General features: G+C 30.7%; 1 protein-coding gene across 1 annotated transcript; it reads left to right on the top strand.

Annotated features, from left to right (window-relative positions):
* Window positions 1-339: 339 nt before the first annotated feature.
* On the top strand, window positions 340-26,049 carry LOC145248740 (uncharacterized). The gene is made up of 6 exons (XM_080110387.1): window positions 340-349; window positions 1,917-2,003; window positions 11,838-11,855; window positions 19,578-19,676; window positions 20,462-20,539; window positions 22,842-26,049. The coding sequence occupies exons 1-6, from the start codon at window positions 340-342 to the stop codon at window positions 22,979-22,981; spliced, it is 432 nt and encodes a 143-aa protein (XP_079966513.1). The 3' UTR covers window positions 22,982-26,049.
* Window positions 26,050-26,714: the final 665 nt, after the last annotated feature.

Raw genomic sequence — 26,714 nt, forward strand, 5'->3', positions numbered from 1 at the left:
CTTATAAACTACAAAATGTATTATTATGAACTAAATGATATCATAAAGTCCTTAATATCCTATAAATACTATAAAATGCTTATAAACTACAAAATGTATTATTATGAACTAAATGATATCATAAAGTCCTTAATATCCTATAAATACTATAAAATGCTTATAAACTACAAAATGTATTATTATGAACTAAATGATATCATAAAGTCCTTAATATCCTATAAATACTATAAAATACTAAAAAGTACTAAAAGATAATTATGTAATACTAACAGGAAAGAGTTGAGAGTCAGACAGAGTAGACCGAGTCGGTGGCCATGGGGAGAAAGACTGTCCACGGTAATGGTTCACAGTAAGGGAAGGTGTCGAATGTAAGAGTCTGGGACTAGATTTGCGACTTTCCACTGGGGCAAACATCTGGAATGAAGTTGTTGTAAGTACCACCGAGACTTTGAGTTGTACGAATCTTTAATTGCAGCTTTTCTGAGGACCCATTAAATAAAGACCAAGAATGGTCTAGGTATGTTTCTCCATTAGTCGATGTAAAACCGCAGGGAGTTATTTGCTATTGTAAATGCTGCATTTCTGTTGTTAAACTGCATCTGTTAATATATCACGAATGTTGTAAGTGTTGCACACGCATCAATACAATGAACAATAGAAAAACCAGATTAGAAGATCACAATGTTAGACGGTCATAAACGAACACATATATACACGTCATATAGATGACCGTGACACGTATATACAAACATATATACACTCTGTGTACACACATTTATTAGAACATTTTATAGCACTAGACGATACACAGATACGGACACGTATATTTATCTATATATCTATAAAAGTGAAAATGTCTCTGTGTGTGTCCGTGTGTGTACATTTCTCTACCAAACTACTTTGTCAATTTTCAGTCTACAGACTCGAGAGTTGACATAAGGGGTATTGAGATTTGGGAAAATCTTTTTAAGAGGCTTTCGGTCAGAAATTTGGCTGTAAATGGGTCAAAGTTCAATGATTTGACCCTTGAAAACTCTACCAAACTCCTCTGCCAATTTTAGGTCTAAACACTTGAAATTTTAGATGTAGATTACTTGTACTTGGCTCAAACTTTTTAATTTGATTTGAGCCCAAAACAATAAATGTTTAGGATTCAAAATTAGGGTCAAAGTTTTAAAAAATGTGACCTCTGTGATCTCTACCAAATTACTCAACCAATTTTTCGTCTAAACATTTAAAATTTTACATAAAGTGTATTCAGACATAGGGCAAGCTTTTTAATCGGTTTTTGGTTGAAAATCTGGCTGACAAGTAGTCAAAGTTCAAAAGATTTTAACTTTGCGGTCTCTAGCAAACTATTCAGCCAATTTTGAAAATTTACATAAAGGGTATTCAGACATGCAGGAAGCTTTTTAATCAGTGTTTGGGCGCAAATTTGATTTTCAAGAGGTCAAAGTTGAAAGAGTTGACTTTTGCAGACTCTACCAAACTCCTCCGCCAATTTTGGATCTAAACACTTGAAATTTTAGATGTAGGTTACTTGGACATGAGTAAAAAATATTAATATATATACATATGCACATAAAGTTATGAACGGTACGTAGGGCCCAAGCAAAGATGGCCTGAACGTTATGTTACGAGCCACGTTACAACAATTTCTTTTCTTTTTTTTAAATTATATGCCTTAACCTTAACCACAACATCGCCAACTATGTCACAGCAATTTCATTTCTTTTTTATTTTGAAATTTTATACCTGGGTATAACTCTAACCACAAGATCTCCACCTATGTCACACCTATGTCACAACAATGTCACACCTATGTCACAACAATGTCACAAGAATGTCATGCCATCATTTGTGTAGTATCACACCTTTTTGTTTGAATAAACAACTGTTTCTTCTTTTTTTTTCAGTTGAGTATTATGCGATAGGAGGATTCCAAGTGGTCATTGGCCTCATGTGTGTTGGCACCGCCGTGATTACTTATCTCTTCAAAATTGGTAAGAATTGGCTCTGACTCTGAATTTCTTTAAAAATTCTATTTCAAAAGGTTTTATAAATGACTGAAAGTAACGTTTATATTCTTTTCTCTTGCACAAAAATGTTTACTATCTTATAGTATTTATAGGACTTTTAATACTTTATTATACCTTTTAGGTTGGTTGGTTGTTTTTGTTTTACGGCATATCAACCTTTTTCAGGTTATTTAATGCCGAATCTAGTTATTTTGTGGAACGATTTGTAATGGAGTATATTTGTTTTTTTAAGTCGGATTCTATTTCACCCATAGTTGGGACCCTAACAGGTACTACCACTCCGGGTCAGAGTGGACCTGGAGCAATGGCAATTAAAGGGTGGCTCCACACTCCCCAAGGCCCGCAAGGTGGGGCCTCACCATCGGATATAGTTTTAGGTCATATCCAGGACCATGATACCTTTTAGTTCATGGTAATGCCTTTTGTACTTTATAAGTAGACTAGTGGGGGTGTTCGGTGTTGCCTGGGTTTTTCGGTGGTGTAGTAAGGATCCATAAGGGGAGGGCGTCAAGACAACTATAGCAACTGGGTGTGTGTAAGTGGTGTAGTAAGGACCCCCCCCAAAAAAAATAGCCAGGGGGGATCAAAACAACAGTAGGCAGAGGTGTTAAAAAAACGTGGTAGCAGACTGGCGGAGAAAAATAGGTTTAAAAAAACGTGACGTCTTAACCGATGTCTTCATCGCCCGACCGGAAGTTCCGAACGTTGAAATTAAGCGTAGTTAATCCAACCGATAGGATTACTTGTGAAAATAGCGACGCAAAAACCGACCCCTCCTTGTAGAAAACTGGCCACTTGAAGGTGAAAGAATTAATGATATTTGTCGTCCGAAAGATCGAGGTTTAAAACGATACTTGTTTTGTCACATTCCAACGTGTCTGTCAGAAATTTTTGGTTGACATACGAACACACACACACACACACACACACACACACACACACACACACACACACACATTTTGCCCTTTATATATATATAGTAGCGGGGATACCCGTCGTTGCCCGGGTGTTTGTAGGTGTGTGTGTTTTTGAGTAAATGAAAAGAAAAATCGTTGGCCGGGTGTCTTAAGTGTTTGTTAAAAAAACGAAGCCTTGACGCACAGTTAGAAAATAATAAAGTGTGAAAAAAAGTGCGACTTGGCGGGTTCCCGTTTTTGACGAGTTAATGACGTTAACTTTGAGTGCGGGACAGTGTTTTGTTTACCGCGAATCTTTCGCTTCTTTTTTATACGAAAAAGCTTAATGCACATGCGGCGATCGAAAATTGTTGAATATTTATCTTTTCAAAGTCGGGCAAATTAAATAGAGAGGCGACGCCGGTTGTTAACTCGTAGATATTATCATTTAGTTTTAAGAAGTTGTGAGACGACTAATCGCTTCTCGGAAAAAAGCCTTTCTTGGACATACACAAAACCGCACACACACACAAACATTTTCGCTTTTATATTTATAGACTAGTGACCGGCGTTGCTCGTGTGTTTGTCGGTGTGAAAGAAAAAAAGTTTTGGTAGGTAGGTAGACTCAAAACCGAAGCCTTGACGCGAAGGTGGAAAAGAAAGAGGTAAAAAATGATATCTTACCCCGCTCGTCCACGAAGGGAAAGGAAGTGAAAACTGATTTAATTTGATGATTAAAAAGTTAAATGACAGGTGTGTGAATTTAATGAGGTCAAACATCACGCTATACTGCAAACCAGTTTCTGCGTTTCCCATAAGATGTTGGCTCCCCATTAATTGGGAAGTGGCTAAATGAATAGCAATTGTCCGATATCAACCCTCATTGCTTTTCTGGATCTCCCTTGCCGAAAGCCAGGGGGCTTCTTTTGCTACGGGCTCAGTTTCGCTTTTATACGGAAAAGCCAAACAAGAAATATCGCGAAAATAGCGTGTAAAAGTCGTCGAAATTAAAGATACACGCGAGCTCGTTTCGTAAATCTTGGATATTATAATCCAGACAGTATATAAAAAGTTTTAAGAATGAGTGACCACACCGAGCACTCCCCAGGAAAAGCCTTTGCCGGACATATACAAAAAATGCACACACACACACAAGCACACACATTTTTGCTTTTATATTATAGACTATCGAGGGTACCCGGCGTTGCCTAGGTGTTTAGAGGTGTGTGTTGGGGGAGGGGTAAATCAAAACGCAATGGAACATAAAGAATAAGCGTGTTTAAATATTATATATAAAAAATCAATGTTAAAACTTCTTTAAAAATCGGAAAAACAGCAAAAAGAAAACCCCAAAAAACTAACGTAATGCAAACGAACGATGTTAAAATTTCTTAAAATTGGAAAAACAAAAACAAAAAAACGCGAACGTGGCGGGGGAAAAAAACTAAAAAAAAAATGAATGTGATGCAAAACGAACGATGTTAAAACTTCTTAATCAAAAAACAAAAAAATAGCGAAGGCGAAAAATGGCATAAATAACCCTTTTTCAGTAATAAAAGTTTAAAAATCGAAAAATAAATTATCTGATACCTGAGATCGAACCTGCAATCTAAAGATAACAAAGCTGCCACTTTTAAAATTGTGTCATGACCGCATCTAGGTCGCTTTTTATAATATTTAAACTAATTCAAAAACCAGCGTCTTTTGCGCATGCGTATTTGCCTAGATTGTAATGAAGGAACGCTAACCCTCCCTGTAGAAAAGTGCCCGTTGAGGGTAAAGGAATAAATGTTTTTAGCCAATTTTTCGATATTTGTCGTCCGAAGGTTCGAGCTTCAAAATGATATATATCTGGTGAAAATCCGTCGCCTCTGTCGAAAGTCTTTGCGAAACACACACACACACACACACACACACACACACACACACACACACACACACATTTTGCCTTTAATATATATGGATAGATTTAGTGCCTTTTAGTATTTTATACTACCTTTTTGGACTTTTTAGTTTTTTATAGTATTTATCATACGTTTTAATTCATAATAGTGCGTTTAGCACTTCTAGTACTAAAAGATTTAGTACTTTACTAGACTACCCGTGACCCGTTGGGTCAGTATGTTATATTAGCTATGGAATTAGTGTATGAGCGTGACACTTGTGATGTAAAGAAAATAGTTTTTTGTGACATAATGGAAACATTTCTATGAAAGTATACTTAAATGACAAAAGTATATAGATAGATTACTATGAGTCGTCCTGCTTATAATTTTTGAAAAAAAACAAACAAACTTACAGCCATTGAATTATAAGTGGTTTGCCATACTTATAGGTAAATGTGCACTGAACAGATACCATAATACTTAAAGTTAAATTTTGATATATCTTTTAATTTAAACGCAAAAAAAACAAACAATTGGGACACTGAAAACATACATAATAAAACAATACGTTTTATTGTCGCATTGATTATTCATTTGTAACGAAAATTAAAAAAAACATTTTCGGGGTAATCTATTTATGTTGGTAGTGTAGAAGAAAATGTATGAATGTTTTTAAAGAAAGGTGTATTAAAAATGGAAAATAAATTATAAAAAAAATGAAGGCGGTGGATAAATCGCCGTTGCAAAATGCTCTTATGGTTGTCAACCGAGTAAAGTAAATTTATTTGTAAGAAAATTGCGTTGAAATAAATTAAACGTAATATGGAAATGAACAATGTAAAAACTGCAGAAAGTATTAACGATTGTTTATTTGCATAATTTAAACGCGAAAAAAAAAACAATTGGGACGCTGAAAACGTACACAGTAAAACAATAATTCTATTGTCGCGTTGATTATTTGTTTATGTACGCATGCGCAACCGGAAGTTATAAACCAAATGTTGGGGTACAACACCCGTTACAAGGTTATTTGAGTTTTATAATTATATAGATTGTACCTATGATATCTTTTGATACTATATAGTACTTTGTAGTATCTTTTAGTTCTTTATAGCATTTATAGTAGCTTTAGTAAAATATATCTTATCTATGTTATAGCCTCATGCAGCCTTCATTTTCGTTTTTGATTTTTATTTATTTGCATATTTAAGGTAGACAATTCCTATTATATAATTCAATTGAAAAAGTAAGTTTGTGGTGAATGAATCTTGATTCCTACGAACGCTAAAAAAGAAATGGCATAATTGCCATACTCTCTCCTTCTCTGCTTTGTTTGAATTAACTTTCTTCTTCACTCCTCAAGGAAGTTTTCACAGAAACGTGTGAACTAAAAAATATTTTCAACCAATGAAAATCATCCTAAATCCCGAAAGTAACACATATATGTGAATATAGTAAGCCAACCCCAATTTAGAAACTCCCATGAAATAAACAGCACATTTTCCTCTTTAAAATATTAAGAAGTAACAATTACATAATTAATAATATAAAATATAATATAAATATAAAAAATATACAAATATAAATAATATAGAATGAATATTATAATATATTATATGATATAACATATTTTATATTATACAAAATATTTTTATAATATACAGGGTTTGCCAAAAGAAGCTGACGGATTTAAAATTTGATTAACTTCCTCAATATTTAAGTTATGCTTACCAATTTTCATATGTAGGTAGATGAGCTTCTCCGTGATTTTTTGAGATATACTACGATATCATAGTCTACTTATTCTAATTTTATTTCCGCAACTTAATCTAGGGTATGTTTTTCACAAGGTCTAATGTCCACCATTTTCATTTTCACACTCTTGTGCTCTCTGCAGGGCATTGTCCAGCAGATCACTTAATGTTTCAAGGCTTATGGTCCTAATTTCCTCCTCTATATTATTTTAAGGGCATTTATTGTGGCTGGTTTGTTTGCGTATACCCGTTCTTTGAAGTAACCTCAAAGGAAGAAATCTGCACATGTGAGATCTGGCGAGCGGGGTGGCCAATTTATCTCACAGCCACTAGAAATTATTCGGTTGCTGAATATGTCCTGGAGTAGATTTAATGTTTTTCGTGCCGTATGCACCGTTGCACCGTCCTGCTGGAATTGATCGAGAGACCCCAATTTTACTTGATCTCCTTCTTACTGATGTGGATGAATCCTCGGCCACACTTTCTGCTAATCTCTGACGATTCTCATCACTTCTTGCCGTACAGGGTCTACCAGATTACGGGAGGTCACATACAGACCCTTGCTCATGAAATCGAGCCACCATAGCTTTTATTGCATTGGGAGAAGGGGAATTTCTTGTGTTGATTTCGTCGAAATTCTCTGAGTTTCTGATATTGACTCATTCAACCGAAAATACGACTCTACAATTAATATTGGCTCGTCGGGAGTGTAACGACTCATGACGACCTTGGAAGGGTTAATCTAGATGATTTGAAAAAATAAAAAAATATATATAAAAAATTAAGAAAATTATTATTATTTTTTTAATCATCAGCTTCTATTGGGAGACCCTGTATAATAATATAAAACTTTTACTATTAAAATACATTACATGATAATTAGAAAATAAATTGATTCTTTTTAAGCGTTCCTGGAGAGTTCTATAATCGAACAGAAAAGTGTTGGGTTTTTTTGCAAGGGCCCCAGAAAGTACCAAGTTGTACTGTTCCATTTTAGAAATTCTAGAATGTTTCATTTTCAATGACTGTAAATAGGCGCTAATAGTGTCATAACTTCAGTTATGAAATCAGCTCTCAGAATGAACGCTATTTTAGGGCAATCTTTCAACTATTTATGATTCTGGCTTATTTTTCCTGGGATAAATCTAGCCATAAAGAATTTCTGAAACACGCCAATTGCAAACGCCCTCACAAAGAACTGGGCTCTTGGTAAATATTGATTTTCTGATCTTATGTTTTGACTAAAGTAATATTATTATTTCTCAAACATGATTGTTACTTACACTGAGTAAAAGCTAGATTAACCTAAAGCCGGATTTATCTCCCTTGTTTTTACTGTTTACCTGTTCAATAAATTCTTTTATTTTTCTCCTTAACTTCTTTTAATTTTTTTTCCAATATATATTGTCTAGACACGTTCTTGCACGTGACAATACTAACCCAACTTTCCTTGTTTTATTTTATTGCAGACTATTATTCTCATCTTACTTAGATGTTGTTTCACGACGTTTCGGCCAACTATTTCTCTGGCCTTCGTCAGGTGATAAGATGAGGATAATAGTTCGCAATAAAATAAATTAATAAATAATACTCATCTCAATAATGAATTCCAATTAAATAATATATATTTTTTAATTGAATAATATATATATTTCAATTAAATAATATATATATATTTCAATTAAATAATATATATATTTCAATTAAATAATATATATATATTTCAATTAAATAATATATATATTTCAATTAAATAATATATATATTTCAATTAAATAATATATATATTTCAATTAAATAATATATATATATTTCAATTAAATAATATATATATTTCAATTAAATAATATATATATTTCAATTAAATAATATATATATATTTCAATTAAATAATATATATATTTCAATTAAATAATATATATATTTCAATTAAATAATATATATATTTCAATTAAATAATATATATATATTTCAATTAAATAATATATATATTTCAATTAAATAATATATATATTTCAATTAAATAATATATATATTTCAATTAAATAATATATATATATTTCAATTAAATAATATATATATTTCAATTAAATAATATATATATATTTCAATTAAATAATATATATATTTCAATTAAATAATATATATATTTCAATTAAATAATATATATATTTCAATTAAATAATATATATATTTCAATTAAATAATATATATATATTTCAATTAAATAATATATATATTTAAATTAAATAATATATATATATTTCAATTAAATAATATATATATTTCAATTAAATAATATATATATTTCAATGAAATAATATATATATTTCAATTAAATAATATATATATATTTCAATTAAATAATATATATATTTCAATTAAATAATATATATATTTCAATTAAATAATATATATATTTCAATTAAATAATATATATATATTTCAATTAAATAATATATATATTTCAATTAAATAATATATATATTTCAATTAAATAATATATATATTTCAATTAAATAATATATATATTTCAATTAAATAATATATATATTTCAATTAAATAATATATATATTTCAATTAAATAATATATATATTTCAATTAAATAATATATATATTTCAATTAAATAATATATATATATTTCAATTAAATAATATATATATTTCAATTAAATAATATATATATTTCAATTAAATAATATATATATTTCAATTAAAAAATATATATATATTTCAATTAAATAATATATATATTTCAATTAAATAATATATATATTTCAATTAAATAATATATATATTTCAATTAAATAATATATATATATTTCAATTACATAATATATATATTTCAATTAAATAATATATATATTTCAATTAAATAATATATATATTTCAATTAAATAATATATATATTTCAATTAAATAATATATATATTTCAATTAAATAATATATATATATTTCAATTAAATAATATATATATATTTCAATTAAATAATATATATATATTTCAATTAAATAATATATATATTTCAATTAAATAATATATATATATTTCAATTAAATAATATATATATATTTCAATTAAATAATATATATATTTCAATTAAATAATATATATATTTCAATTAAATAATATATATATATTTCAATTAAATAATATATATATTTCAATTAAATAATATATATATTTCAATTAAATAATATATATATTTCAATTAAATAATATATATATATTTCAATTAAATAATATATATATTTCAATTAAATAATATATATATTTCAATTAAATAATATATATATTTCAATTAAATAATATATATATATTTCAATTAAATAATATATATATTTCAATTAAGTAATATATATATATTTCAATTAAATAATATATATATATTTCAATTAAATAATATATATATATTTCAATTAAATAATATATATATATTTCAATTAAATAATATATATATATTTCAATTAAATAATATATATATTTCAATTAAATAATATATATATATTCCAATCAAATAATATATATTTTTTAATTGAATAATATATATATTTCAATTAAATAATATATATATATTTCAATTAAATAATATATATATTTCAATTAAGTAATATATATATATTTCAATTAAATAATATATATATATTTTAATTTAATAATATATATATATTTCAATTAAATAATATATATATATTTCAATTAAATAATATATATATTTCAATTTAATAATATATATATTTCAATTAAATAATATATATATATTCCAATTAAATAATATATATTTTTTAATTGAATTATATATATATTTCAATTAAATAATATATATATATTTCAATTAAATAATATATATATTTCAATTAAATAATATATATATTTCAATTAAATAATATATATATATTTCAATTAAATAATATATATATTTCAATTAAGTAATATATATATATTTCAATTAAATAATATATATATATTTCAATTAAATAATATATATATATTTCAATTAAATAATATATATATATATTTCAATTAAATAATATATATATATTTCAATTAAATAATATATATATTTCAATTAAATAATATATATATATTTCTATTAAATAATATATATATTTCAATTAAATAATATATATATATTTCAATTAAATAATATATATATATTTCAATTAAATAATATATATATTTCAATTAAATAGTATATATATATTTCAATTAAATAATATATATATTTCAATTAAATAATATATATATATTTCAATTAAATAATATATATATATTTCAATTAAATAATATATATATTTCAATTAAATAATATATATATTTCAATTAAATAATATATATATTTCAATTAAATAATATATATATTTCAATTAAATAATATATATATTTCAATTAAATAATATATATATTTCAATTAAATAATATATATATATTTCAATTAAATAATATATATATATTTCAATTAAATAATATATATATATTTCAATTAAATAATATATATATTTCAATTAAATAATATATATATATTTCAATTAAATAATATATATATTTCAATTAAATAATATATATATTTCAATTAAATAATATATATATATTTCAATTAAATAATATATATATATTTCAATTAAATAATATATATATATATTTCAATTAAATAATATATATATTTCAATTAAATAATATATATATATTTCAATTAAATAATATATATATATTTCAATTAAATAACATATATATTTCAATTAAATAATATATATATTTCAATTAAATAATATATATATTTCAATTAAATAATATATATATTTCAATTAAATAATATATATATTTCAATTAAATAATATATATATATTTCAATTAAATAATATATATATACCAACTTTCTTTGTTTGTACAAATGACTGGAAGCCACTTTTATATTGTTATCTCTTGTATAAAATGATTTGTTAAAAAATTTCGTTTTTCTCAGTTTTTGCATTTACGAAAATCTGTTTATGTTTTAGGTAGCACCTGCTACCTGGTGACCTTTCTATTATCTCAATATTTCATTTATTTCCGCCCATAACACAACTTTTGTGTGGGAGACACTACTATCAAGATTTTTTATTTCCATTTTCCGACTCTTTACACAGTTGGTGTTTTACTAGGGATGACCTTGAAACGGTTTCAAGGTCATCAAACATAACAAGTGATAATGTAAATATTGAGATTTGCTGTTTATCATGAAAAATGCCGAAATAAAATTTGTATTATTTTATTTTCAGGTACAATAAAATATGCAAGTAAGTATTTTCATTTCTTTTTGTAATGTGTTTTCGTTATTTTAATCCGATAATCCAATTTTAAAGTTTTTTGTGTGTCTCTTTGGGTTTTTCTTATTTTAATTTGATAATCTAATTTCAAGTTCTATTATGTCTCTTTGGGTTTTCATTATTTTAATCCAATAATCCAATTTAAAGTTGTTTTTTTGTTTTGTGTGTGTGTGTGTGTGTGTGTATGTGTGTGTGTGTTGTGTGTGGGTTGGTGTGTGTGTAGGTTTACTTTATTTTAATCCAATAACCCAATTTCAAGTTTTTGTGTTTTTGTGTTTTCCTTATTTTAGTTCAATAATTCAATTTCAAATTGTTTTTTTTGTTGTGTGTGTGTGTGTGTGTTTGTGTGTGTGTGTGTGTCTATAGGTTTTCCTTATTTTAATCCAATAATCCAATTTCAAGTTCGATTTTGGGTTTTACTTATTTTAATGCAATGACCCAATTTCAGTCTTTCTTGTGTCCTTTTAAGCTGTCCTTATTTTAATCCAATAATCCCATAATTGACTACACTGGCTGTGATCTTTACACTCATTGTGCTATCAAAAGATTGTTGTCAGCTCTGCAATGATGGAATTCTCCCTCTAATAGCAGTAATACCAAAAATGTGGATGGTTCTACACAAAGCCTTCACCACTATAAACAAATCATCTGTGTGGATTTCCGAGTAACTTAGTTGTTGTGGCGAAATCTCATATGTCGAAATCGACGGGAGAGTTCATATATATATATATATATATATATATATATATATATATATATATATATATATATATATATATACATAAATAATGATTTTTGTAATGGCATGAGAAAGGAACTTGTATTTCGATGTACAGCAGTTCTTCAAAGAAAGTCAGTAAAATGTTACATAAAAAGGGGGACATTCGAAAGAAACGGAAAAATAAAATTGTCTGCAAAGAGATGCTGGACTCAAAGAGTAAATTAAAGATTGCTTCTTACAATGTAATTTTATTATTGGTATTCAGACATATTTATAGCAATATATGATCATTGTTATGAGGGTGCGAGAAAAGACCGCTTTGTAATTTCGATGTATAGCAGCTCTTCACTGAAGAAAGTCAGTAAAACAGTAACACATACAAAAAAGTTTATTGGAAACAGAATTTAGTCGTCTTACTGATATATATATATATATATATATATATATTGTAATAAACTCAAATATATATATATATATATATATATATATATATATATATATATATATATATATATATTAATAAACTCAAATTTTAGGAATGTGAACATCTTGGGCCACAATCAGATTCCACTATAACTTTTCAAAAAAAAAAAAAAATTAATGGAGAGTGATTCAGGCTGCGGTTGGAAGACGGATTTAATGCTCTTACTGATGACGAAAAACAAAAGACTCAAATTCCAAGGGATTCCCTATTTTGGATTTTCATTTTCTTTCCAAAAGTTTTTTACCACTTATCAAGGCTCAAGTGTCACTTGAGGATAACGATTAATCAATATTAGGTAGTAGTTTAGTAATCGTTAATGGTGTAAGTTGAATAGAATTTCATTATTTAAGAAGACGGTTTAATAAGAATTTGTTTACATTGGACTTTAAGGCTACGATATTGTAGTCGGCCAGGAAGCATCCCAGCGGAACAGTGTTCTACAGATGGGAAGTTCTAGGAAATAAGCTTTATTCATGGAATCTGCATTTAGATTTATGCACAGACAGACAGCGAGGGAAATTGTTGATAGTGGTTGTAGTTAGTTGAGTGTTTTTTGTGAAAGTCTGACAAGAGGATACTATAGATTGGAGATCAGATAAGCACTTGCCATGAAAATAATGATAAAGCAGAGACAAACTCGCAATGCCTCTTCTGTGGAAAGCTAATAAATAAACAGTTCTTAGGATGTTTCAAGTGGTTTTACATTTCCCAATGTGGATTAGCCGACTTTCGAAATAAGAGTTTGGCCTAACCAGGCAGAACCCACAAATGAAACTGATACAGTATTTCAGCCAAGAGCCCCAAGGAATCTGATCTACCCAGAGAGGTACATCGGCCTAACTTCTTGGCAGCTCTGAATAAAATAAACTGTCTAAAACGTTCAGCTCTAACTCCCATTTTTAGTTCTCCTCCTCCTCCCCCTCCGGAAAGCTGGTTATGACCGCTTATCTTCCCATCTCCTGATGTGGCAATATATTTGTTTTATAATGAGGGCATGATTATAAAATATTGGAAGATTCTACTTATAGACAGGGGTGTTAGGAACTGAACAATCAAATGGTGCCGCGCCCTGCTAGCAAACAATCAGAAACCGGAATCACTCCACAAATATACAGAATGTCTTAAGAATTCTCACACAGTTGTTTGTCTTCATATGAGAACGAACTCCACTCAAGACTTCTTCGGATTAGCTAATTCTTCATCTTCGTGTTAGCTTTTACAATCCAAAGCTTCTCTGGATTGATACTGCCACTTGGTTTGGAGCAAGTTTTCTCTTCTATTCTGAAACTAAAGTATCTTACAACTCAAAACTTGGAATCTTTTTAACCCTGACTTATTCTGGTCTTATGTTATTTGTGACAATTCAACCACCCAGAGATCAGGAAACAACATCCAGATGGTGCCTATTCATTTTAGAGTTGAGTAAGTCAGAATGGAGGAGTTGGATAAGTTAGCACGGAATATATCAGCTCCAATGGGAAGTCGAGAATAGAGTTTATATAAAATGGACTTGGTATTTAGCAGTCTTGCAAAGAGAGACAATTGGAAGAAATAGATCAGAAGAGTGACAGACCTATTTGTCTCTATTAAAAAGGTATGTTTTTCCTTTGTCTGGACCAAGCGGACAAATATGGTTATTCATTGTTGTCTTGTGTTAACGATGACAATTCGACCACCCAGAGGTTGATCAAAAAACAACATTCAGATGGTACCTATTCATAAAGGTTTATCTTGAGCCTGTTCATGAAAATTACTTTCCCAAGCAAGTCGGTCCGAGCATGACTTCCTCGTTCAATAAAGTACTCATATTTTTAAACAAATAAAATATATCTTCAATTCTAGTCAGAGATGCAAATAACCTTTGGGAAATATATTTTTCCACAAAGGCCGATTCCAGCATACTCTCCCCATTCAAGGTAATACTTTTATTTATAAACAAAGAAAATATCTCTTGGGTGGTCTGACTTCGACTAGAGATATATTCAGTTCTTTGTGCAACTCACTCTCTTCCGATTCATATACACCAGCAAAACATGTAGCAAGCTACAGAGTGATTTTGTAGAATAGTCACTATTTCCTTAGCAATTTCTGACGAGAGTTCTTTGACAATGTAAACATATATACTTCATTATTTTACATGTAGCAAATATAATTTTCCACAAAACGTGCACAACCTTTAGTCTGTTTGGCACCACTGTTTACTTTGGCTGGCCGTACGTTGCTTCGACTTTGTGCTGAGTTCTTTCCTCACAATGGCTTGGTCTATGACTTCACCGTCTGGGAGTCAGGGTAAATCTGAAATTAACTGCCCCTTTAATTCGACAGGCAATAAACAAATAAAGACAAGCCAGTGGTCATTTTCTTATAAATTAAAAAATAATTATTCATGAAAGTTACAAGACTCTGATCATTCATAAGTTGTGACTAAATACAAATGCTTTGGGGGTTGGCAGCTTCCATTAGTAAAGTTATGGCAAATAACCCTAAGTCCAGGGAGTTGTCTCTACACAGTGTAGATTCATGGGCTTAGAATAGGGTGAGACTTAAGTCAGGGGTTTCTCTGTGACTGGTATGAAAATCCTAGGCGGCTATCAGAATGTGTCTTAAGTCAGGGGTTCCTCTCTGACTGGTGTGAAAGCCTCAGGCAGTTGTCAAAGTTCTCGAGGCTATTTTTGCCCTTCATTATATTGAGAATCAAGTGAGCTTAACTCCACCTCCAATTCCCAGAATTCCATTTCACAATTCTATAAAACCAATCATAGGCAGTTTTTGTAAATTCTCAAGCTCTAGAAATTTTTTCTTCTTTTCTATCTTAATCTGCATCTCTGACTGCCACTTCTGACAGAGGGTTCATTGCTTTCACTTCATTGGGACTCTACCTTTCACCATCACTCATGTGGGAGGGCCCATCCATCATTTGCATAACCAAGGGGGTTTTTCCAAGTGCCATTCCGTATGAGTAAAAAATAAATAATTTGGTTCTCTTTTGGGGGTTGATCAAGTTCCCCCGGACAATAATTAATAGACACTTAACTTTGAATCCACCATCTTGCTTTTCCTTATCCAAAGAAACTCATAACCTCTGACCTATATTTCGGGTGACCCAATAATAATTTTTGACTACCCAGAATTTGATTAACTGCCTTTTCTTTACAGAGGTGGCCTATTCAGATAAACGTATCAAATCACAAAAAGGCGACATTTCTGACATTTTATTTTTTTTAGATATCTTTGTATTGGAACATAACGTTTTCAGCTAGTGTTCTTTTTTTAATGGCCATTTATCTCAACAGAAATTACCATGAAAGAAAACAGATTTCTTCTTTATCAATATCCACAAATAAATGTGTGTATTAAACTGATACCATTTCCTTACATTATCATCAATATCACCCCCACCATTGCCACCACCATCAACATCATCATCGTCATCATCAACGGTTAATATACTGCCTTCTTATATCTTCAAATTATTTACTATCTTATGCAACTTGAATTTATGATTGACTAAAACCAGTTTGTGGACTTTTTTTGTTTTCCAGGACAACTGTTGAATTTAGACAACTTGAGCATTCAGCATCATTTGTATCTGTCACCATGTCTTGAAATGTTTCCTTTAAATATGTTCCAGCTCCCCTAAGGACGGTCAGCGAATCTGACACATAACACACCCACGACTACTAGACGAGTCATGGGCTGTTAAGTAAATAAGCATTATGGGATCTGAGGACAATAGTCCGTTAAATAATCTGTTAAATAACATGTCACCTCATAACCATTGTTTCAGCAGAACAGATGTCAAATAAGTTATATGAAGCCACTACTCTGCTTGAACAGTATATTTTCCCATAAGAAAATAATGCTTTATAAACACACGAAATTCAGATTTTTCCACTACAACAGTAGCTCCACTTAAATAATTAATTTGTAAACTAATAATCAAATTAGGCTCAAATTTTGATACATCATAAATGAAGGTTAGTACTTTATAAAATCATATAGATTTTTTTATCTGTGATAACATCTATACGGCAAGCCCGGGATTTATTGAGTAATGTGTTAGGTGTTGGAGTCAGAATTTTTTAAATCATTGGAGTCAGAGTTGGATGTTGTATCTTGCAACTCCATAATCCTGGTTTAAACCCACGAAACCACTACTGTGCTTGAACAGTATACTTTCCACTCAGAAAGCAATGTTTTATAAACAATGTTTTAACCCTACTAAATCAACCCAAAGCAAGAGCAAGTCTTTTAAATACAAGCAAAAAAGGTTTCTTGTGAAATTATTCTTTTTTCTTATCAAACTAAAAACTGAAATAGAAAATGTTCTTTAAATGATTTCACTGCAGAAAATGAAAAGATAATTTATATTATTCAGGTTAGACGGAGCACTAGTCTTATCTTAGTGTTATATGGAGCACTGCCGGGGCAACGCCAAGTAACCTGAACGATTATTATGATCGTTGTTGATGTTTGGAAAATAGAATGTAAGAAAATATGTATCGAGACGAAGTAGGTTCTCTCTCCTCTGATCTTGATCACGTTGTACAATGGGGAAAGGAGTGGCTGGTTACTTTTAATGCATCTAAAACCAAGCTTCTATCTTTACATCATCAACGTTCTGATCCCCATCTGGCATCAACTAAAATGAATGGCTCTTGTCTTGGGGAGGCCTCAAGTTTTGACAGGCTTCTGGGCTTGACCTTTACTCCTGATCTTAAATGGAATACGTACATCAAATCTGTTGCCAAGGCCGCTGGAAAAATGGTCGGATCCTTCTATCGATCCAGTAGATATCTCACTGCTGATGTAATTCTCTATCTATATAAGAGCCAGATACGTCCAACGATGGAATAATGTTGCCACATATGGGCAGGAGCTGCTAGAAAAGACTTGTCCTGCCTTGATAGGGTTCAAAATAGACTCCATGGCCTGGTGGGAGATGTCCTTTTCTCTTCGCTGCAACCTCTATCTCACAGAAGACATCAATAATTCCCCCCACTCTTTATCTGTGCCTAAACCTAAACATAGATTCCATTATCAAAGCTTCTTTCTTAGAACTGCACGCCTGTGGAATATAGTTGTCTTCAAGTCCAACGTGAACAAGTTTCTGATGAGCCGTTCCACTTAAGTTAACAAATTTACCGAACTTCCATTACTATCGATTACTATATTGTCCTTTTGACTACTCTACACTCTTTAACCCTTATCCTTGAGTGCGCTATCGGCCTTGATAAGTGGCGACGCCTATGTAAAAAAACAGTAGGTATTTTACAAAGAAAATTATTTACAGTAGAAATGTAACACAGGAATATTAAAACAAACAGGAATGTTAACTAAATGACTACAAAGAAAGTTTTGTTAACTTATATGGAACGGCTCTTCAAAAACTTGTTTACGTTAGACTTGATGACAATCATATTGTAGTCAGCTGGAAAGCAGAAAAACGGAAGACAATTCCATAGGCGTGCAGTTCTAAGAAAGAAGCTTTGCTCATGGAATATACGTTTATGTTTAGGCACAGATAAAGTGTGGGGAAATTAGTGGTAGTGTTTTCTGCTAGACGGGTGTTTCTTGTGAAAGTTTGACGAGGGGGACCATAGATTGGAGCTCAGCCGAGCACTTGCCATGAAAATAACGATAAAGCAGAGACAAAGTCGCAACATCTTTTCTGTGAGAAAGGGGTTCATAGATAAAGAGTTTTCTATTCACTGATCTACGTTTCTTTTAAATTTCAGTATATATGTGACCAGTCGTTCTTATTTTATATAATGTCGAACGCCCTGGCACTCTTATGTCCCGCTTTCTGTGCTTCTTTCTCTTTGTGCACGAGAGGAAAATCAATTATTCTCGTAATTTTTTAGATAAACAAAATATGTGACAAAGATGGATTAGTTGATGACGTAATGAGATGGTTTAGAAATGTAGTCAGAAATTTAGAGTAGGGTTAGTCAGAATGGAGGAGTTGGACAAGTTAGCACGGAATATATCAGCTTCAATGGAAAGTCCAGAATAAAATTTATATAAAATGAACTTGGTATTTAGCGTTCCTGCGAAGAGTGACAATTGTTTCAGGACTGCAAGAAACAGATCAGAAAAGTGAAAGACCTATTAGTCTCCATGAAAAAGGTATGTTTTTCCTTTGTCTGGATCAAGTGGACAAAGATGGTTATTCATTGTTGTAAAAGATTGTCCCATGTACATATGTTTGTTACAATGTGAACAAAGTTATGGAAACGCCCACACATCTATACTAACACGCATATCACACGTACGTTTATATACAACCATTCCCGCTATATAACATTAGTTATTATATTCATGACATTTCGGCCGATGTAACCTCTGATCTCTTTCAGGTGCATCTTTTCTAATTTTGGAACTTTTTGAACTTGTGGACCTTCTTGTCAAATTATGAAACATAAAAACATATTAAAAACAGAAAATCTTTGTTTGAATCGTAATTATTTTTATTGTTTAATTTCAGTCTACTGGAAATTTGCGTTGTGGTATTTCGGTATTTTACTCGTTGATACTGGCATCCTGCTCTTTCTGTGGACAATAAATTGGAAATTTGTTTCAATAGGTATGTTATGGTACTACCGATTTTCCAACCATCACCCTCCAAACGGGATGAACCCAAACCTTTGTTACCTGTCTTCTAAACGAATAAGTGTAAACATCTTAAATTTATCACCATCAATTAGGATCATTATTTAGATCAACAACATTGTATTTTTAAATATTGTATAGGGTGGACAAACAGTTACTGAACGGGTTGGATCTTTAATATATCCTTTATTTTTTATGATATCTTTCTGTAATTTTTACACAATCTGATTGACATTGGGAATTGATTTTTAAAAATGCAAATTTCACACAATCTTTCTTTATGAAAAATAATGTTTTTTGACTGTTGCCTATTACTAGTTGCCTACTACAAGTCTCTCTCTCTCTCTCTTTCTCTCTTTCTCTCTCTCTCTCTCTCTCTTAGACTTCTACTCTAATAGATTCTTCCCCTAGACTGCTAGTCTTTGGAATTCCCTCCCTATTTCTTGCTTTCCTGATTCCACTAACATGCAGAAGTTTAAATGTAATGTGAACAAATAACTTACTATTCAACTCCCTTCAAGCTTCTGTTAGAGATTATCTCAAATAATAGCTCCTTGCATCGAAGTGGGAATATGCCTCGTTTAGGGTGAAGAAGAGTAAAAAATGTTTGATGTTATATATTTGCAATTTTGTTGTCCTATTATATGCTGAAATGTGAGAAAACTCACATTTCAAATCCATTATCTCATTCTCGTATCATTTCTCTCCATGCAACGCATGTCCTCGACCCTCGCTTACTTTTTGTTGTCACTTTTCCAGTATTTTTACCATTCTTTGTGCTGTTCAGTTGCAAAAACATTGCAGTGCTTTACTTCGGCTTGTATTTGAGAGAAAATCGTAAGTAAATGATTTTTTTTGTTCTTATTTCTTTTTTAACTTTACTGATCGAGACGTTATATGAGACGTTATCTTATATGAGACGTTATCTTATAGTGCGGACATCGGTGAAGCATAATTTTTTGTAAATAGAGAAGGACAGACACTGCTATAAAATAGAAAAGTATATACTCTGCTTTAAAATAAACTTGGGTATACATTGCTATGGCAAAAGTGTCTTATTATTAGGACTATGATAACAGCATGTTCTTTTCATTGCTCTATATAAAAGCATATAAGATCTCAAAACTGATGAGGATTGGCTGAAGAAAGCTTGATATGGATATCTAAAACGGTCCTAATTATCGGGCTTGAAACCGACGGTACCAATGACTTATCTCATCTAACAACTTTCTGTACACAAAATACAAAATATAAAAGCATACAAGATATCAACGAATACACACTCGAGAATCAAAACAATGAAAAGAATATGCTGTTGTCCTAGCCCTAGTTATTACTATGAGGGTTATACCACAAGTAATGTCTCCTATTTTTTTTATTTCGTCTGAATAGATCAGAGTAGATTACAAATCACATTGTTATGATCACTGAACTTATGCATTCATGATCTGAAAGTTTAATCTCTTTGAAGCAGATATTGATGGTCTGAGACTCTAAAAAAGCAACTTGATGTGCGTCAGAAGCAGAGATGCGTCATTGAATTCCTGGTAAAAATGTATTGAAAATGGTGGTGACTATGTAGAAAAATAAATTCTAAATCACAAAAGGTTGCTCGCTTTAATGGTACTACTCTTGTCTTCCTAGCTCTTCAACTTTTTAATAAAAAAATAGGAGGCTTTACTTTTGGAGCGATCCTTATATAAATTAAGAATTGAATAGACTTCTAGGAGCAAAGTGTTGTACCTGTTGTTGTGGACGTTGTTAAATGCTGTCAACCACATCGAGAAAGACAAACATAGCGGATGAACAACAATAAAAGAAAGAACGCCTACCAAAATATGTAACTTACAAACCACGTTAATTTATTACATGCGACTGGTAAAAGACCTGTTTATAAGAAGAGAATAGGGGGAGAGAAATCTCCACATACCAGATGACCTACCAGGTGAAAAGAAGCTGAGAAAGAAAAAGAGAGGAAGGAAGTTGATATCGCCACCTACCGGTTTAAACATGCAACTCTGGAAATAAGGAGCGATAACCATATGTGTCTCCAACTTGATGGTGTTGTGCATTGTGCCCATGTGTGTGCGAGGTAGGCTTGAATAGCAGTTTCACAACACGTCTCTATACTGTTTTGTTCTTTGTCTGTTTTATTCTCGTTCAGTGAAGAAGCGATTTTTTTAAAAGCAACTTTACACAATTTTTGTCTCAATCCAGAGGGACCTTTTTTGGGAGGCTGGGTTTACTTCCACATTAAAATCCGACCTTGTGGGGAGGCAAGTAAATTCATATAGATGTTTCTATTGTGTAAAGAAGCGCTTTATTATTAAAATCGGCGAACTGCTTACAATGCTTTACATTAAACATTAAATAAGAACGGTTGTAAATAAAAAAAAAACATTGAAGTCGGTATTGTATCTCTGCTTATATATAAAAGACATCTGTGTGTTTGTTTCCTATGGACACCAAAACGCGTTCGTTTCCTACGGCGTTCGTTTCTTATGAACACCAAAATGGCTAAGCCAGTTTTCTTTTTAATTTCAAGTATTTTTATGGTTTTTTTTTATCGGAATGCCTCCAATAAGTTAACGCTCTTATACAGCCCAACATCACATGTACATTTGAGGCTTTATCACCCGACAAGCAGAAGGACCCAACATATAAAATCAACAGTAGGAATTTCCACAGGTAGTAATAATAAATGCTAAAGACGTCTTCTTTGTTGTAAATTAAGATTTGTCATAATGGTTAGAGCGCCAACTAATGGACGGGGAGACCCGGGTTCAATCCTCGGTTGTATCATGCCAAAGAGTAAAAAATCGTACTTGATGACCTCTTGCATTACATGTACACAACTAGCCAACTAGTTGATGGTCTGCAGCAAAAATAGAAAACCAGTTTTCATCGAACGGGAATGGAATCATGTCATCTTTTCCATGGTAACAATTTTATCATTTCACCCTAACCCTAACCCTAACCCTAACCCATTAGTAGATATTTTAGATCCTTACATCAAATAGCTCCATATCTTGTCTGGAGCTATGTACATGAAAATGGATTTGCTTATTTTGTTATGAATTAAATGTAATAAACTGTTTTCTTATTAATACAAACATTTCGACTTTCTATTCCATTTCAGGGGGATTGATTAACATGCATTCACCGAAAACTTATAGCAGAACCAGCATTAACACGTCAACTGAACGTGCTGTACAGACGTCTCTGCCACAAGCCCCCAATTCAACTACAACAACTCCAACGAAAACCGAAACACAATAACAACCATAATAAATGACAATCGCAACAAATCAAATGACAATCGCAACAATACCTACAAAAATAACAATTTCAACAAGCTAAATGAATACAACTACAACACACAACAAAAAAAAAGAAAACAATTTTAACAAGATGACAACTGCAACAACACCCCACCCAAATACACATAATTTCAACAAGTCAAATGACAACCACGAAAACATAATTCCAATAAGACAACCGCAACAACACCTCCAAAGAAAACAATTCCAAAATACCTAATGACAATTACAACAATATGCATCCAAAATCAATTACGATAAGCAAAATAACAATTACAACACCCAAAGAACAATTCCAACAAGCTAAATGACAGCAGCAACAACCCACCAGAAAACAATTCCAACATAAAAATGACAACCGCAAAAACACCTCCCAAAAAATTCAAACAAGCAAAATAACAACCACAACTACACCACCAAAAATAATTCCAACATATCAAATTACAGTCGCAATAACACCACCTACAAATAATTTCAACAAGAAAAATAACTACGACAACAACACCCAAAACACAATTCCAACAAGCTAAATGACAACTGCAACAACACCACAAACAATTCAAACAAGCAAAATACTAACCACAACAACACCCAAAAAAAAAACAATTCAATCAAGTTAAATGACCACTTCAACAACAACACCAACAAATAATTCCAACAAGCAAAATAACCACAAAAACAAAAAAAAATTCAACAGGCAAAATGACAGTCACAACAATACCCCTAAAAAAAAAACAATTCCAACAAGCTAAATGAGAGCCCCAACAACACCACCAACAAATAATTCCAACAAGCAAAATTATAACCACAACAACACTAAAAAACAAATCCAATAACCCAGATGACAACCGTAACACCACCCAAAAACTATTATAACAAGCAAAATGACCACTACAACACCACTAAAACAATTCCAACAAGCCAAATGACAACCGCAACACCCCCCTCAAAAAATAATTCCAACAAGCTAAATTATAACCGCAACAACACCACCCAAAAACAATTCTAATGAGCAAAATGGCCACGGCAATACCCTCCCCCCAAAAAACAATTCCAACAAGCAAAATTACAACCGCAATAAACCACCAATAAGCAATTCTAACAAGCAAAATGACAATCGCAAAAAAAACTTTAATTACCTGAACATTTCTGAATTAAAATGAAACTAAAAAATTCTAATAATATAAAATTAAACATTAATTATCTAAACATTTTTTGATTTAAAATAAATTTAAGAAAATTGTAATAACACAAAATAAAACATTAATTATCTGAATATTAATTGAATTTAAATAAAATTAGTAAAATTCTAAAAACACAAAATAAAACATATATTGAATTAAAATAAAATCAACAAAAATTCGTTTTCTCCAAAAAATCACACATACTTCAATAATGACTGCACAAAACAATTCATTAATTGTAAAAGTCATACATTTTAATAGAATGACGAGTTTAATTAATTTCACAATATCTTAATTTTATTTCAATTTAATAAATATTCAAATAATTAATATTTATTGCATTGTATTACTTTAGTTTATTTGTTTTGTTTGGACTAAAAGTTATGCGAAACATTTTCGGATTTAAAGAAATTTTATTTTATTAGATTTAAATCATACATTTTTTTTTCCAGAATTTTCTTAATTTAAAAGGAATTCTTAAAAAATCGAAACAAGAAAATTGTAAAAAAAAAAAATATACAAGACACAAGTTCCGAATAAACTCCTATAAATTACATTAATTAACTCGACCCCACGTTATAATTTAAATGTAAAATAATTTAAATGACAAATGCAACCCCCCCCCCAACAACAATTCCAACAAGCCAAATGACAACTACAACACCCCCTAAATAAACCATACCAATAAGCTCAATTGACAACTACACCCCCCAAAAGAAATGAATCCCAAAAATGTAAATGAAAACTACAACAAAACCCCTCCCAAAATATTATCCTAACATGCTAAATGACAACTACAACAACATCTTCCAAAAGAAACTAATCCAAACAAATTACAACTGCTACAAACCTGAAAACAATCCAACCAAGCTACATAATAACTGCCATCCTCTAAAAAAAAAACCAACAATTCCAACGAACCAAATGACAACTGCAAAACATCCCCTAAAAACTGCGCTTTCTCCCCACAATAAAACAATCCCAATAAGACAAATTACAACAGCAATAACACTCCATAAAAACAATTTCAACAAGCCATATGAACACTCCAACAACAACCTTAAAAAAATTCCAACAATCCAAATGATAACCGCAAAACCACCTCTTCACAGAAACAATTCCAACACCCTTCATAATAACTGCAACAACACCCGCCCCCCCCCCCCAAAAAAAAATTACAGGCCAAATGACAACTGCATCAACACCTTCTGAAAAGAACAAACTCAACAAGCCAAATGATAACCGAAATAATACTTACCCCCAAAACCAATCCCAACAAGCCTAATGACAATAATAATAACACCTCAGAAAATCAACTACAACAAACCAAATGATAACCGCAACAACGCCCCCAAGAAACAATTCCACCAAGCCAAATAACACCGGCAAGAACCCCCTCAAAGAAATCAATCCCAACAAACTAAACGACAACTGCAACGACACCAAGACAATTTCAACAACTCAAATTACAACTGCGATAGCAACTCCAACAACCCATACAATAAATCCATCCACAACATAAACATGTATCCTATCAACAACTCGAATAGTCGAAATGACAACACCAACAGAAACCCTAACAACCCAAGCAAAACCAGCAGGATGAGCTAAAAACATCCCCACGCAAACAAATAGAACCCAACAACAGCAACCTTTTTGGAGAGCTACATTAATAAGCCGATTTTGAAAATAAATATCTAAATATGTCTCTCTCCGCCAACCCCCTCCCCACTTAAAATAAATTGTTCTGTGCATTAAAAAGCAGACCCCGTGTCTTATTTTGCTCTGATGAGAAATAAAGTAAATTGCAACTTTTTTTTATAAAAAATAATTTCTAAAAAGATTTGTGAGTAAAATATGTATTTTTACGGGTATTTTCATTTGTTTGTGCAGAGAAAAAATGTAAACATTTATATTATGTAAAATTTACACAATTAAAAAAATATGCGGTGCCTTCAATAAGTTTCCAGACTATTTTTACACAAGCATTATAATTGTCGTAGACTCTTGAAAATTCAGTATGTTATTGTTATAGATCTTATGAGATGACTGACCAATTTTTATGATTTCAGGTTCAAATTAACAGCCACAGCAGGAATTGAAATACACTCCACTAAAACCTGATTATCACAACTGGTGAATTTCAAAAATGCAATCTGGACTTGAGGACACTTTAGAAGAACAATATGCAATAAAATTCTGTTTTAAATTTGAAAAAAAAAATACCACAGAAACGTATGGAAGGGTTCAGACTTTCTTTGGATCATTTTGCATGAAGCGAACATAAGTTTTGGAGTGAGTCTGTAAGGAATGACGAGAGGTGTGGCAGGAGTAAGGAAATCAGAACACCAGAGTTGATTGGCCAAATAAAGAATTTCATGGATAAGGACATAAATGTGTCTATAGACAATAAGTGCATAGTTTGATGTCAGTGTGGGAACTGTACACACAATTATTTGCGAGGAACTGAAGATTTGCGCAAAGTTTGTCTCAGTGGTGCTCAAAGAA

Source organism: Euprymna scolopes, chromosome 27 (assembly GCF_053919585.1).
Source record: "Euprymna scolopes isolate OS-2025 chromosome 27, ASM5391958v1, whole genome shotgun sequence".
NCBI lineage: Eukaryota > Metazoa > Mollusca > Cephalopoda > Sepiida > Sepiolidae > Euprymna > Euprymna scolopes.